The 17,529-nt window shown below is 37.9% G+C and overlaps 1 protein-coding gene across 1 annotated transcript in view; it reads right to left on the reverse strand.

Moving 5' to 3' along the window:
- Positions 1-17,529, reverse strand: part of PolA1 (DNA polymerase alpha catalytic subunit) — a 662,965-nt gene that overhangs the window by 216,836 nt on the left and 428,600 nt on the right. The window contains exon 24 of the mRNA XM_090387531.1: positions 17,110-17,250. Coding sequence (XP_090243657.1) covers positions 17,110-17,250 — 141 coding nt within the window. The remainder of the gene's footprint in view (positions 1-17,109; positions 17,251-17,529) is intronic.

The following is a 17,529-nucleotide window of genomic DNA, read 5'->3' on the forward strand; positions in this document are numbered from 1 at the left end:
AAAACCTAATTTTGTGATCCATGAGTTACGAGTGGAAGCTCACTTTGAACAACTTCTTTATAACTGTTTTGTTTGCCACTAGGTTTCACCTATCTAATGAGGGAGTTGTTATTCCTGAAACAGGCTGTAATAGCAGTGTCATCTTTTAAACTAATTGCTGATTAATCTTTTGGTGAGTTCATTGTTTGAAAGCGGTACAATCTCGGTGGGACTCGTTCGGGGGGGATTTATACTTCATTTGGTGAGTTCTTTGTTTGAAAGTGGTGCAATCCCGTTGGGACACGTGGGGTGGGGGCTAGCTTGGTCTGTTGTGAGAGTTGATACCATTGCATTGTCTATGCAGTTTAAATCTTTCTGGCTGCAGGAGCGGTTTGAAGGACAGAATTATCTTGCAAGCACTTATAAAGAAGAGATTTTACACAGATTCTTAAAAGTCATATTACGATTATTGTTAGGAGTGTTGGATTGCTTTCTTAATATTTCTAGATTTTAAAATCTTAATTTTTTTTTTTTAATATGGTGGATTACAATGTAATTTAGGGCTAGAGCCTCAGGTTACAAAAGAAGTTAACTTACATACAAGTTGGTGCAATGGCATCGTTTCTATATGTTGCCGGCTGCTTGAGTGATTACGAACTGGCATCATTTGTCTCATATGGTGAATGCATTCATAAGTTGCCATGATGTTGTGCTACCTCGAATAAGTAATGCTTCACCATAGCAGAAGACTATTGTTCCTTATTCTCAGCAGATACCACCACCATCCAAATGGCACCATTTCAGAGCTTATTGGCTCATCGGACAGTGGGCAGGTACCTTGGTGTTGCAATGATGACAACCCATTTGTGAAGTATAACTCCACAATATGAGAGATGTCTGTGGTGGTGGTGTAAGGTAAGTTAGATTATGTGATTTAGGGCTAGAGTCTAATTACTTATTAAAGGTAGTGCAACAGCATTGTGACTCGTGGGGGCATCCACAATATGAGATATACTTAACTGATGCGAATTCGTGGCTGCGTACAGGGGCGGGGCTGTTGCACTGACTTTCGCGTGTGTGTGGATTTTAATGCATTATTAGTAGTACTGACATAGGATGCAGGGAAGTTTATAAAGCATTGGCCAAAAAAAAAAAAAAAAAAAAGAAGGGGACATTACATGTCAGTCTCCTCCGATTCTAGTTCTTTCTTGAATTTGCTCAAACTATCATTTCTACAACAATGGATGCAGGTTTGTTCCGCAATCAGCTGCCTTTGACTGGGGACAAACCTCCAAACATTTATCCTGCAACCATCTTTCCTCAATTTGGATTTATACACTCTCTCATGTGCATAGTCTGGGCGGGAGGAGAAGTCTCATCAGCACTGAGCTTACTCAATCCATTCAGAGCCTTAAGCACCTCAATCAGATCACTTCACAGGTGCCTATGAACTTCACTGAAAGGCAACTACAAATCTCACTTCACAATATTGAGCTATGGATGAAGCAGAATGGGTACTGACTATCCATCAGAAATCTAGTGTCATTCACTTTTGTAACCAACCGAAGTGCATCCTGACCCAGAGCTACATTAAACAAGTCATCATATCTCAGTAACAAATAGCATTTGCCTCCTTGGGCTGATTTTTTGATAATAAGTTGAATTTCTTAGAATATGTCAAACATCTATGGATCACTTGCCAGAAAAAATGTAACATACTCAGAGTTCTTTTTTCTAGAACAGGGGATGCTCTGCATCCCATGTTCTAGAAGAAAGAACATGGGATGCTCATGGAAAGAGCAATTGAAGTAAAGAATACACTTTACTTCAATTGTATAGAACTCTAATTAGGTCTCACCTTGATTATGATGCCCCAGTGTATGGATCTGATAGGAAGAGCATGGTAGTATGCCTTGCTCCTATTCAACATTTTGCCCTAAGGATTCATATACGCATTTATAAAATTCGCCAGTACAAAGTCTTTATATTGAGGCTCATTAAGTTCCACTCAAGCTCAGCAGAAAGATGTTACTTCTGAATTATGCAGCTAAAATTTGAAGCATGCCTCCCCAACCCCATTTGGCCAATACTTTGTGATTCACAGTACAATGTATTATAGAAATAAACTCAGAGCAATTCAGCCTGCTGGTATCAGACTGCACACACTATCACAAATGTGGAATGTATACTTTGAAAAAGTCTTCCAAGATCCAAACAGTTAAGTTCCCCCCATGGTCCTTTATTAAACCATCCTGTGACAATTACTTCCTAAACTGGGAGAAACATTCCCTTGCAAGTATTAACATACAACTCGAAACTGCTCACACACAAAATTATCTACATTTTACAAATATACATATTGATGGATCAAAGTCTGTTAACTGTTGTACCCTCAATTATGTACCATCAACCTTGCCCTAGAAAATACAGGTAGTTTTCGACTTAGCATTAGCATTAGTAGAGGCATTTCATGCAAGAAAGCAAGCTTATGCAGCATCAGCAGAAAAAAAAACAAAAAAAAACCACTTCCACTTCACCTCTGTTCATTCGAAATACCTGTCCAGCTGAGCCTTAAACTAATTTAGGCTATCAACTTCCACGACAAGGGATGGAAGTCTGTTCCACCAACCAACCAACCAACCAACCAACCACCCGCTGGCTAAATGCAAATTTCCGGACGTAATTTATGCCCTCTCAGGTGATTATTCTGAGAAAGAGGAAGAATCCCATCAGCATTGAGCATGCTTAAACCATTCAAGACTTTATACACCTCTATCAGATCACCTCGCTGGTGCCTAGTCTCCAGACACTGTAATTTGCAAACCTTAAGCCTTTCTTCGTCAGAGCAACCCTTTGTTCCATTCACTAATCTTGTTGCCCTTCTCTGTACTCGTTCCAGCAGCTCTACATCCTTCTTGAAATGAGGCTTCCAGACCTGTATACAGTACTCTAGGTGTGGCCTGACCATTGCCTTATACAAGGGAATAATCACCTCCTTATCCCTGCTAACAAAATTCCTATATATCATTGACAATACACCATGAGCTACTCTTGCAGCCCATCTGCACTGCTCAGAGAACTTCATATCGGCCTGCACAACCATCCCCAGGTCCATTTCATTCTCTACCACTGTCAGTGTAGTACCACAGAGTTGATACGTTGCTCTGGGGTTGCTGTTTCCCATATGTAGTACTTTACATTTGTCAATGTTAAACTTCATTTGCCACCTCTCAGCCCATCTGCTCAACCTTTCCAGATCCTGTTGCAGTAGCATAGTGTCAGTAGTGTCCTTGACAACCCTGCCAACCTTCGTATCGTCTGCAAACTTGGATGATAAGCTTGATATACCATCATCAATATCATTTATAAATACAGAAAACAATAATGGACTCAACACTGAACCCTGAGGGATTCCACTGATAACATTAGTCCACAACGAGTAGTGTCCATTGATTACCATTCTCTGTCTTCTCTCTCTCCCTCAACCACCCCTTTATCTATAGCAGCAATTTGCCTCCAATGCCACACTGCTCCAATTTGTGCAGCAGTCTTCCATGTGCAATAGTATCAAAAGCCTTTCTAAGATCCAAATATATAATATCAAAGTTATTCCCTCCATCCAGTTCTTTTGTGACTGCATCATAGTACCGAATCAAATTCGTCATGCAAGACTTTCCCTTAACAAAACCATGCTTTGTGCGAGCTATAACTGAAGTCTTGTCTAGATGATCCTGCAGTGCTTCTTTAACCAGTGCCTCCATTAATTTTCCTGGAACAGAAGTTAAACTCACAGGTCTATAATTACTTGTGTCAGCCTTTGATACTTCTTTGTGAATTGAGGTCACATTTGCACATCTCCAGTCTGCGGGTAGCTCCCCTGAGTCCAAGGAAGCTCTCATAATTATGGCTAAGGGTTTGCTTAATTCCTTTGCTGCCTCCTTTAATATAACTGGATAGATCCCATCCACCCCAGGTGCCTTTCTTGTCTTTACCTTCAACAATTTCTCCTCCACTTTACTCTCAGTTATTACAAGACTCTCTAGCTTACTGCCAGAGTTGAATACACCTCTGGCATTCCCCTCGCTGAATAACTCCTCACGTGTCAATGTCCATGCAAAATATTCATTTAGTTTGTTAGCTACTTGAGCAGAATCATCAACAGTTGACCCATCGATATCAAGTGGACCAATCTGATTCATCCCCTTCCTTCTAGAGTACACATAAGTAAAGAATTCTTTGCTGTTTTTCTTTGCATCCCTTGCCAAAGATTTCTCGTAATCTGCCTTCGCCTGCCTAACCTCCTTTGTAACTTGGTTACAGATCAACTTGTATCTATCATAGGCTTCTGTGTCACGTGTTAATTTGTATGTATCCCATGCATTTTTCTTCTCTGCCATGTCTCATTACTTCATCTGATATCCATTTAGGCCTAAAACCTTGAACAATACTTCTTAGTTGGTATGTAAAGCCTAGTAGTTTCCAAGATAAGTTCTTTGAATGCTTCCCATTTTAAATTTGCTGTTGGTAACTTCATCAGTTGGTCCCACTGTATAGAATTTAAATACTGTCATGCAGTACATCGTAGTCGCCTTTACGAAAGCAATAACTCTTCCCTTTACCCCTAATCGTAGTTACTTCTTTGAGTAAATCCCACTTCAGCACACTGTGATCACTGCCACCTAGTTGTTCCTCTATCTGCAGATTCTTAATGCATGAAGAATCACTACTGATAATCAAATCAAGAGTATTACTCCCTCTAGTTGCCTCCCAAACATGCTCATGTAGAAAACAATCATCCAATAAATCCACAAAAGCCTTGCTAGTGTGTGAGTGACCAGCCCCCAAATTCCAGTCAATATCTGGGAAATTAAAATCCCCCATTATAAGACTCTGATTTACCGGTCCACTCTATTACCCTGTATAGTTTCTTATTATACTCATCAGAGTCATTAGGCCTATAGCACACTCCTATTCTCAATTTTGATCTCCCTATGCCACACCAAACTGACTCGACACTGCTCTGTCCTGCAATGTCGACTGGCTTCACTTCCTTGGATTTTATGTGTTTCTTAACTAATAGCATAACCCCTCCTCCCTTCCTATTCTGTCTATCCTTTCTGTAGACGTTGTACCCTCCAAATTCCAGTTCTGCATTCCTTATATCTGTGTGACACCACGCCTCTGATATCCCAGCAATATCTGCCTTTGATGTTTTGAGCAATACCTCAAATTCATCAAATTTATTTACTAAACACCTAGCATTGGTGTACATGCAAGTATACATGCACCTGTTTCTATTCTTACCTACCCTAACACAACCCATGTGTTTACTTGTACCGCAATGACTCCCAGCAATCTCTGAAATATCCTGCATCTTGTTTTTCAGGCTTCTGTTCATTCCAATAGAAGCAGTGCAAGAATCACTTTAGCCTCTGCCAGTGGCTACTGTTAATCTATTAGTCCTTGTATTCCCCCCAAGCTAGCAATTTTCCGACCTACCTAACACTGCCTCGACAGCATCTGCAAATATTCTTGCACCCTTTCTATTTAAGTATATCCTATCCCTGTAAAAGCAGTCCCTCCTGTTAACAAGTACAGTCCAGGCTGAAAAAAATTCTACCTCTTGAGCCTTGCACAATCTTTCCAGGGCCGAATTGATCGACAAGGCTCTCCCTTGTCGATCAATTCGGAATTGCACGCTGAATTCTGATGGGATCCTTCCACTTGTTCAGATTACGAACCTAAGGGGACATAAATTCAAATTAAGAAAAGACAGATGTAGAACAGATGTGCAGAAATTTGCCTTTACCCAGCGGGTGGTTTATTGCTGGAACAAACTTCCATCTGTTGTCGTGGAAGTTGACAGGTTAAATAAATTTAAGGAGGAACTGGGCAGGCATTTGGAGGGAATGGTGTGATCTTTTTTTTGGCTGATGCTGCATAAGTTCATTCACTTGCTTTCTTGCATCACATGCCACTACTACTACTACTACTACTATTCGTTCCTAGTGCACGCACGTAAAGCGAGAATTTATTTCCCATAGACATAAGGTTAAAAATAGGGGTTATGTTCTCAACAATGAAATTAGTTAGCTAATTAGTTTATCTTTAAACAATGATTGATTTATCAAAATAAATGAAAAGGTAGCCTGTAAAATCAAGCAAATTATAATAATGGAGAAATTATTTACGACTTACAAATGTTAAAGAATGTTTATTCTTCATCATCATCATTGACTAAAGGCATACTCGTTGATCACTCAATACTGGCTCGGCACTCGTTGGTTTGTTGCACAAGGAGTAGTCTTCTTTAGAAATGTTTCAAGAGGCGTTTGTTTCCAAGATAATCTTCTCTTTTAATTATATATTTCATGATTGCATGCATAAACATTTTTTAACAGCACACACAAATTGCAACTAACACAATTCACGTGGAGTAACAAGTTTACGAAGCTTAAAAAAAAAAAAAAAGGAATGAAGAGAAGATTCTGAAATTTTATTTATGATTTTTATACGATTGAATATTTCAGTAAAGGGGAAACACATTTCACCATAACGTAAATAAGCACACAATTCCAGCTATCGGTATTTTTGCAAATGCAAGAAGATAGAGTTTACTACCCATATATAATTGCTTGCAGTAACAAAAACGCCGAATAAACCAGAAAGTGCAAATTGTTTTTATTGTTTTATGGTAGTGACCGGCAGAAATGTGCTTTAGAAAAATATCACAAAGCCATTCAAAATTGATTCTTATAACGGAACGTTTGATAATGATAAAACTGTAGTGCATTTTAATGATTTGAATTGGTGGTAACTAATACAATTTACAAACCACACTCACGACCTTTTACATGGCCTTAAGGTCTTACCTTAAAAATGACATTTTAGGGAGATAAATAGCTAAATTATACAGCGAAAATTTCAACTTCTGAGATCTTGAAACGAATTACCAAAAAGCAATGTGTTATTGGGTTCACATTGCAATATTTTAACGATACGTTGGTGTCTCTGGAACTGATTATTATTGTTAAGCGGGGTACACTGTATTGTATAGCTACGCAAGTGGTTTGGAATGCGGTATTATGAATGTTTAACATTCATATTTTCGATTTTGTTGATAATTGATACTTGGGGGAAAAAACTCATAAAGCGAAAACTCGTAAAGCGAGAACTACCTATATTCTCCATCCACTACCAATGAACTAGCACTGTAGTGGATGTGCAGAAACAAAATTTTCTCAGTTCACACATAAGTTGCTGCTTTTGTCTCTTGTTATTTATTTATTTATTTATTTTTGCTATAAATCACTTATTATTACAATTTGGAAATGCACCTGAAATGTAATGCACGGTGTACTAACTTTTCATTTTTTGTGTTAACAGAACTGGATAGGGCTCAATGATACAGCATTGCTGGTATCCATAGGTTTGCACTACCTCTGATAGATGCAAAATTTTTTCTTATTTTAATAAGACAATGTGAGTAGTATGACCTATCTCCTCATGGCATAGGAAGACACCAGGAAGCTGATGTTAGTGTCATCGCTGCTTACTGGCAGCCAAGTGACCAGAAACAACGCTTTTAGTATAACAATACACATGCTCATCAATACACAACACAACTAATGCTTAGAAGCAAACTTTACAAGATATAACACATTTCTTTTATAAATGCAGATATCTTTTAGGTTCAAAAAGTTAAAATTCTGCTTGTTTATAAATAGTTTCAGCAGTCTGAATATCAGATACACAGTACCACATATATATAGGAGGTCATATGATTTCATCATGCACCTGATTGCCATAGTAAGTTCTGCATTTCAATTTCATTTTTGGAGAAGATGGAAACATACTTTGGTTAAAGTTTCAGCAGTCTGCATGAGGGCAAATTGCACTACACGCAATTTGCTCAAAAAGCAATTTGCTCAAAAAGCAATTTTTGAGTCAAGGAGAAGCAATGATGCTATGATATTCCAGATTGCGACACCTGCCCCTGCTTCAATAAACATGTCTATCCAATTATGATGCCTTCCCACTTAGATTTTTTTTTTTTTTTATGTAAACACCAAACACGAGAGGTATTAGAACCTATAGTACTTAGTACCATTACTACCATGTTTGGGTTGGAGGTTGAGAAGACGAAAGAAGCTATTTGTTGACATGGGACTTGAACTTCTGTAGACTGTAATTTTCAGGAAATACGTATGAAGGAAGGTTGTTCCAGAAAACGGCAGTTGAATGAATAAACGAGGAAGATGAAAAGTTGGTTCTGTGAGTTTGGAGTTGGACAGTAAATGGATGTTGGCTGGTAGCGGCATGTGTTAGGACCATTTTGAAAGAGAGAGCGGGAATTATAGAAGCCAATTCAGAAGAACAGTGCCCATGGAAGTATCTGTAGAAGAGGCATGCAGCAGAAACATTATGTCCATGAGACAGCGAGTGGAGAGACTTTGTCAAAGATGAGACATCAATTAGCCTAACTGCCCTTTTCTGAATGGAATCTAGAAGCCTGAGAGAGGTTTTGGGGGCACCTCCTCAGATGTGGGAACAATTTTCCATGGCAGGGCGGATTTGCAATTTATACAGAGTGAGCAGCTGTTTGGAAGAAAAGTAACGCCGAGAGCGAAAGAGAAAACCAAGTTTTTTAGATGCAGAGGAAGCAATAATTGTAATGTGCTTATGCCAAGAGAGATTAGAAGTCAGGGTAATCCCCAAAAGAGATATATCATTTTGCCTAGAAATCGGAGTGTCACTAAAGATAAGCACAGGAGCAGAAGAATCCTTTTTGCGAGATATAAGACAAGACTGAGTTTTAGAAGGGTTGAAATCAACTAAGTTGTCGTTGCCCCTCTGGAGAATTACCTGAAGATTGGCATGTAAGGAATTCGTAGCAGATTTTCAAGAAGTTGAAGCTGATTAAGCAGGACAAGGTTTCTCAAAATGGAAAGTGGAATGTAATGTGCTATCATCAGCAAAACTATGGATAGGATTTCTAGTCAATGGAAGAAAGTCATTAATATACAAGAGGAAAAGAATGGGGGAAAGAACTGAACCTTGGGGGACACCAGCATTAGTGAAGAAGTTAGAAGACAGAGAGCCATCTACCATCACCCTAAGTGAGCGATCAGAGAGAGAAAACTGGATAACCAATTACTAAAAACAGTTGGCAAACCATAAGATGGAAGCTTGTTTAGAAGACCTTTATGCCAAACACGACCGAAAGCCTTTGAGATGTCAAGAGCAACTACTTGTGTTTCACAGAACCTTTCCATTGAATTAGTCCATAAATGGGTAACATAAGCCAGAATATCACCAGTGGATCGACACTGAAGGGAATCCATACTGGCGATTGTTGATCAGACGGAAGGTTTCTGGGTAGTTTAAGAGTTGGCGGTTAATTGATTTCTCCATAACTTTAGAAAGAGTAGAAATAATTGCAATGGGACGATAATTGGATGGGAGGGATTTGTCACCCTTTTTAGGAACTGGCTGGAAATGAGCAAATTTCCAAGCAGAAGGAAAAACACCTTTGGAATAAGAAAGTGAAAAAAGGTAGCAAAGAATAGGAGTAAGTTCAGGAGCACAGGTTTTGAGAACAAGTGGAGAAATACCACCTGGACCTGGAGCTTTCTTAGCATCAAGATTCGTAAAAATCCTTCTGACATTCTTTTGACGGAAGACCACAGGGGGCATCGAATAGAGTGTGTTCAGAATGGTGGGAGGTGTTTTACCAAGATCATTAATACATGAGTTGGAAGACAAATGGGATGCTAGCTGATAGCTTTATCCTTGGCTGAAGTGACAACAGAACCATCTAGTTTGGACAGGGCTGGGAGCAGAGCTGGGCAAAAGTTGCCCAGCTCTGCTCCCAGCCAATAGCTTTGGCAAGAGACCAGAATGCTCGGCTACCATTAGGGTAAGAAGGAAGTTTTCTACTCTTAGCCTGTTCAAACCTCTAGTTTGGATTGATTAATAACTGTTTTACAATTGTTGCAAGCTTTGGTGTAGGCAGAAAACGAAACTGGAGAATTAGAAACAAGCCAATTACGATATGCAACATTCTTCTCTTGAACAGCCTTAGCACATTTATTGGAAAACCAAGGTTTAGATAAAGGACGAGATTTTAAAGTGGAGTGTGGGATAAAGGATTCCATTCCTGCAAGAATAATTTCACCGACACGATCTGAGCAAACATTGACATCAGAAGTTTTGAAATAGTAATCTGACCAAGGAAAAGAAGTCTTGCAGGTCATCCCATTTTGCATTCTTGTAATGCCAAACAACACAAGGTTTGGAATAGCCATGAGATAAAGGTTCCATTGGAGAAGAGACAATCACCAAGTTGTGATCTGGAGTGGCTAAAGGACCTCTCACTTCGACCGTGTACTTAGAAGGGTTCTTTGTGAGAAAAAGATCAAGCGTATTGGCTGTATGAGTAGGATTTTCCGGTATTCTTGTAGGTAAATGAACAATCTGTGCAATGTCATTAGTAATTGCAAAAGCCTCAGCATCTCGACCAGCTGGGTAGGTGTGACTAGAAAACGGAAGCCAGCTGGAGTTGTGAACATTAAAATCACCAAGGAAAATTAATTCACTGTTAGGAAAGTTGAACTGGTGAAAGTCAAGTTGCAAAGAGAGGAAGTCAAAGAGCTCCAAGTGATTGGTGGAGTTGGGAGTACGGTAGAGACAAGAGATGAATTTTACACAATGAGGTAGAGAGATTTTAAGCCAGAGAAGATCAAAGAGAGGAGATTCCAAATTGCCAGGTTTCTGACAGGGAATATCAGAATGGACATATGCACAAGTACCACCTTTGAGGCGAAAGGAATCATACAGCGAATAATTTGGGCATCTGAGATGAGCAGTAGTTGAATCAACTGATAACTGAAATTCTGTCAGAAAAAGTACATGGGGTTTGGCAGACTGCAAGTGGAAATGGACATCATTGAGATTAGAATTGAGACCACGTATATTTGTGAAATTAATTAGGAAGTGCTTGGGAGGTTTAGATCTTTTTCGCAGATAACCTTGCTCTATTAGTTGGACAATTCATGGTGTATTCAATAGTAAAAAAAAGTGGGTGGAACATGGTGTATGAAGTAATGAAATTTTTGGATATGGCATACACATGGTAAGAATATACCCAGATCCTTGAAATAACGTGGTCTCGACAATGCTCCCCACATACACACTACTCGGACTCCCTCCAGGCACTATCTGGCAGAGTAGAGGTAGCAAGATTATACACTAGCTGATCCGGAAGCTTCTTGAGAGTTACCAACAGGTTCGGTTTGGTGTACTAACTAGCGGTCAGCCTGCGAACACCGATTTAGAGCTGTACCCTCGAAATGTAAGGAATATTGGATCTCGCCACAATATTCATCATAAACTCAAAAGTCATCAATCATACTGCATGATGGAAGAGATAGGGAAGGGTTGACCAGAACTTAGCTCTAGATACTAAACATGTGTTTCACCACTTCAAGCCTCCAATAAGCAAAGTGGTGGTATTGTACTGGTTGATGAGCGGAATCTACCACCTAGTACTGCCTGGTAACATAGAGGGCAGTATTCCTCCATGTGGTTTGGGCGCCACACCTCATTCCCTGCTTATGTTGGTTCACACCTGGATGGTCACCCACCGTGTACTTGTGCATGGAGGTTATACCCAGGATTACTAACAGTACCACCATCGTGAAGGTGCAAGCAGAGGATTTGGCTGCCACAGACTGTCCGGACTTCGCCGAAATTTGGTCCACTTGACTTGAGTGCCACCTGAATATCAGTTCCATCAGTGTTTTAGACTCCCAGGTTGCAAATACAGCTTGTCTGGCATATCTGAAAGAATGTCTGTGACAACCTCAAGGACACCTCGATGAGCCTGGGCTGTCAGAATGTGTTTCCTACCCTGCTAGGATGCCTATAATTATGGTTGACATAACTTATTCATTTGATAAATGGAATGTATGTTTATGAATATTTAGTATAAATGGATGACATGAATAAATGTTGATTGCATTGGTGTGGGTTTATGTGAATGAGTACATATTTTTGAGCAGAGGAGCCTGTTATCGTGCATTGGCTGAGTTTCATTGAGCTTAGCCATTGGCACTATTTTGTGTGGGTAGTTGTACGAAGAACAGTGAATGTCAGTCTACGTTTGGTTGGAGCTCTAAGTCACGTCCAAAAATATGGACATGACTGAGAGCTGTATCACTGATTCACCTGATGGATATGGACTACACCTCTACCAATGTGTTCTCCATTCCAGAGAGTGGTGAATGTTCAAATGTGTGAAAATAAATGCAAGTATTTATAACAGTTATGGTTCCTGCATTGGCTGACTTCCGTTGGCCATTGGTACTGATTTGTGTGTATGGCAGTCTATGCTTTGATGGACCTCTCAATCACATCCGGCAACACGGACGAGATTGAGGCCATTCGTATTTTGTGTGTGTGTGTGTGTGTGTGTGTGTGTGTGTGTGTGTGTGTGTGTGTGTGTGTGTGTGTGTGGGTGGGTGGGTGGGTGGGTGGGTGGGTGTTTTGCCAATTTACTGGGTGAGAAATGTGTCCATTTAACCTGGGAAAAAAAAAAAAAACAGTGTTTGCCATCCTATTCAGTGTACAGGAACTCCCGGACTTACATAAGGGTTGCATTCCATGGAACACTACATAAGTCGGAATTTTTAGTGCAGTTGTGCAGCACTCGCAACTGTGCTCGCTGAATTGATTGAATCAAAAAAAAAAAAAAAAAAAAAAAAGTTCGATGAACACAAACAGAATTATTTATTGCATTTATTTAATTTTTTATTTCATGTGTAGGAAACATTACAAAAGCATGCCATTTAAAAAAATGTCAAAATTATAGAATTACATAAAATGAGAGGAGACAGATAATGTCAGTAAGTTTTACCTCTCGAGCACCGTTGCCAGAATTGAAGCTTCGGCTGATAAATATGCCGCTGTGGAGATTTAGAAGGGGTTGGCTGCTCAACCTTACAAAAGAATATATTAATGGATGACTGGACGGTGGCTTTTTTCTTTTCATCGTAGATTTCTTTGTAGCAAGCAAGCATATCATTCACCCTTCTGTTAACTTTTAAGAATCGTCCACTGTTAGGATCCATCTTCTCAAATCTCGCCATTGCGGATACAATTTCACAAAATGCCATTGCCATCTCTGTGGTGATGAAGCATCTCGGCTCCTCATTTGGTTAATCTTGAGCATCATCAGAATTTTATTCTTTCGTCATTGCTGCCTGCAAGTCAATAAGTTCTTCGTTAGATAATTCCTTCTCTTCTTCCTCTATTAACTTCTCCACATCTTTGGCATCAATCCTCAACTGAAGTAACTCTGCAACCTTTACAATCTTATCTGTAACCTCTTCATATGATTCATCTTTTTCAAATCCTTCAATGCCTTTTACGTGCCGTGGGCATATTTTCTTCCATGAGCCATTTAAACAATTTTTAGTAATTTCCACCCACACCTTATTAATGTTTAAGCTAAAGGTAAATATTGTAAGACTTCCAAAAGTCTCTAACGTAAACTTTTTCTCACTGTCTACTGCAGACAATGCCTGAGCAAATGTCATGCGTAAATAGTATGCTTTTAAATTCAAAATAATACCCTGATCCATAGGTTGGATGAGTGAAGTCATGTCTAGCGGTAGAAATATGACTCTCACATTCGAATTGAAATCATCTAGATGCATATAATGTCCAAGAGCAGTATCTAATAGAAGCAAAATCTTGAAAGGATCATCGTTGTCTTTGCAATCTTTTTCAACCTCGGGAATGAAGCAGCATTTAAATGAATCCTCAAAGAGAGATTTGTTATCCATGCTGTCTGGTTCGATCGGAAATGGACGGTAGGGTATTGATACCCTTAAACGCATGAGGATTTCCAGAATGGTACACAAGTAGTGGTTTTAATCTGTAATCTCCCGCTGCATCAGCCCCAAGCAACAGCATGGCCCTATCTTTTGATGCCTTGAAACCTGGCAATGTATGTTCGATCCGGCATTTTTTTCCAATACAGAGCAGTGGTCATCAACGTTAAAAATTTGCTGCGTTGAATAGCCGTCTTCATCAATAATTTTTTCCAACACATCACAAAATTTCTGTGCAGCTGCAGAATCAGCACTGGCAACTTCACTGCATACTTTAACGTTTTGGAAACCAGGGCGATGCTTGAACCTATTAAACCACCAGTTGCTTGCAACAAACTTGGGTTGGGGTTTGCCGTACTTATCCTTAATATCTTTATAAATACTTGAATGATCATTAGACTCAGGGGCACTCCCTTCTGAATCTGATTTTCCATCCATATTATTAACAGCTTCGTTCCATCTTCGATATAGCACCTGAGCGCTGTTTTGTGATCGCTGTTGATCTTAAATGCATTTATCCTTTAACATGTTCTTTTATATGCACACTGTCCTTTAAAATAGTATTCACTATTAAAGCAGCAAGACCTAATTCCCTTAAAATAGATGACAAACTTTATCCTGCTTCTTACTACTTAATCATCTTCATCTTCATTTCTAAATCAATTCTGTTTCGCTTCCTGGCACTACCACCACTTGCACTTTCCCTTTATCATTGTAATACGTAAATAGGAATGAAGAGAAGTTTCTGAAAATTTGTTTTTTATATGATTGAAGATTTTAGTGAAGGGAAACACATTTCACCATAACAGTGTAAAAACCTCAAAACTGCAGTTATCGGTATTATCGCAAATGCAATAAGATCAAGTTTACTACCCGTTTATAATTAGATGCACTAACAGAAAAGCCCAATAAACTGGAAAGTGCATATTGTTTTTTGATCGTGACCTCCAGAAACGTCCTTTATAAAAATATCACAACGGCGTTCAAAATTGATTCTTATAACAGGAACATATGATAGCAATGAAAGGGTAGTGCAATTTCCATTATAAATATGACCTTTGAAAGAGATATATAGCTTATACCGAAGTGTTCAACTTCCAAGGACTTGGAACGAATTACAATGTGTTATTGGAATCATATTACGATATTTTCATGATACCTCCATTTATTCCTATGGGATGCAAAATTCGTTTCCACGATTTTTTAAAGTTTGCATCGGCCGGCAAAAACTTGCTTAAAGTCAAATTTTTGTAAGTCAAGTTTTACGTAAGTCGGGGAGTTCCTGTATTCTTCCGGGTGTGCAAGAATGGTGGGTGCATTGAATGTCCAATAATTGTAGATTGTTTAAATTTTTCTACCCTGAATATTTAATATGTATGTATATCAACCCGGTTCAGAGCTAAGTGGCCAGAGAAACAACATAACAACACTACACTATCTCTGGTCTTTACATAGTTTGTACTGTGACACAGTGTTGGGGAGGGAGGGGGTGTTTCCTCAGTACCGCTTAACAATAAATACTACGTGCAGGATGGCACGAAAGAGAAAACGCAGGCTGTGAATTGTGAATAAAGATAAATTCATTCAAGTTATAGAAAATAGTAAGAAGTCTAATTACTAGTGAATTTGGAATACCTCCTAACATAGATTCTGAAGTAATCTAAAAAATAAGTACGAAACAAGCAGAACACGCTTAATTCCTCATGAGTAAGAAATGATGGAAAGTGTATCCAGATATAGACCAATTTATATTAAATTGGTTTTCTCAACACCAAGAAAACCATTTTGAGAAAACTTTAAATCATGAAGAATTCAGAGCAAGTAGTGGGTGGCTAGCAAAGTTTTCCAAGAAATACCCCCCACACTGACTGATAGCAATATTGAAACTAGTACATTATATTTACCTAATCCAGAGATGATTTTCCAAATAAAAACAAAAAAAGAAGACAAGGAAATGGAAAATGATGATGACAATTTAGAAGAAGGAATAATTAATGTGTCTACATTCCAGGGAAATCTAAAAGCAGTAGACGTACTGTGTATAACTTTATTGGTGGTCATACAACTGCAACAGAAAATAATTTCTCTGAAATTAATTCCAATGAGAACACCATGGAACATGAATAGATAAAGAAAATACACCAGAACATTCATTGAATATTTAATTGTTTTTTTATTATTATTTTTTTTAAATCTGAGTGGTAAATCAATAAGGTCAATTATTATTTTTTTTTTTAAGTTTTATTTATAAAGTAACTTAATTTAACTGTATACTGCTATTGCAGCACCATTTTATGTTTTTTATATAAAATGTTATTTTATTTAAATAACATTTAAATAAAAATTTTTAAATCTGTAAATGAAATCAAATTCTCCCATATACCTTGTCCACTGGTATTCTCTAACTATACAACATTTTCTGTTTTCATTTTTATGTACTATGAATGAAGCAGAAACTAATTTTTTGTTTCGTGTTTAATAGTTGCTACATGAGCAAAAAAAGCCCATCTTTGCAGTAGCAATTCCCACTCCCAAAGCAACATCTGTGAGGTATCAAACAATGATTGAACTTTCTGTAGAACTTCGGTTTCACTGACTAAATGCAAGTAGTCAGCAAAAATACAGATATTCATGGGATAAGTGACCTTAAAAATTCTTAAATATGAAAATTTTATTATCATCATTATTGTTTTCTCTTGTTTATTTTTGTTCAATAATACTTGAACGAATTTAACAGTTCATAATTAATAGAACACACCATTTTCAATTAGTAAAAAAAAAAAAACTTTTTATAATTAAAACAAAAAGGTGTCTACAAAATGCTGTGCAAGTGTATTTGTTCCATCTAGGGATAAAAATAATGGAAGGTTAAAAAGCAGAAAAGTTTAATAACTGCAATTTTCATCAAAAAAAAAAAAAAGAAAGAAAAAAGTTTTTCTTTTTCATCTCACAGTGAACAATCTTCTAACTGTAGTAAAGAAATTCAATTACTGATATTTTCAGATGGCTAGAGAACAAAATTGTACAAATTGCCAGTGATTCAGACACACATCTCACAATCCACATTTTCATACTGAATGACGTTCAAAAACTGAAACAGAGAAACTCGGGAACATAAGAAACTTATGGTATAAAAACTAGAAAATATTAGGAGCTACAAAATACCCTCACTCATAATACTATTGGCATTCTCTTAAAATAATGTCATCAAATTATATTTTCTTCACATGCTAACCTGGAGGCAGAGATCTGGTGGTAATGTAGATGATTTCATCAACTGTTTCACTTGCTTTCTACTCTCAACTAATTTTCGTATCTCAGTTGGCAAAATGCCAAAATCACCATTTGAATTAGGCAGCTCAATTTGGATTTCTTTCTGCTAAAGAAATAAAATGTTTCATTTGGGAAAATAACATACACAGGTATATACACATTTAATTTACTTACATAGTTTATTCCATACCTTTAAATTTTATTCCTATTGATGAGAATTTATAACTTATATATAAAATAAACAAAACTAATTAATATACAATATAATTTTATATATATTAACATGTCAAGATATTCACTAAGGGAAGAACTCAATCATCAGTGAGCTGTAAAAGGCAACAGTCAACTCTAGAAATTACTTTCAAATAATACGTGCACACAC

Source organism: Mastigoproctus giganteus, chromosome 1 (genome assembly GCF_048544385.1).
Source record: "Mastigoproctus giganteus isolate SK-2022 chromosome 1, ASM4854438v1, whole genome shotgun sequence".
Classification (NCBI taxonomy): Eukaryota; Metazoa; Arthropoda; class Arachnida; order Uropygi; family Thelyphonidae; genus Mastigoproctus; species Mastigoproctus giganteus.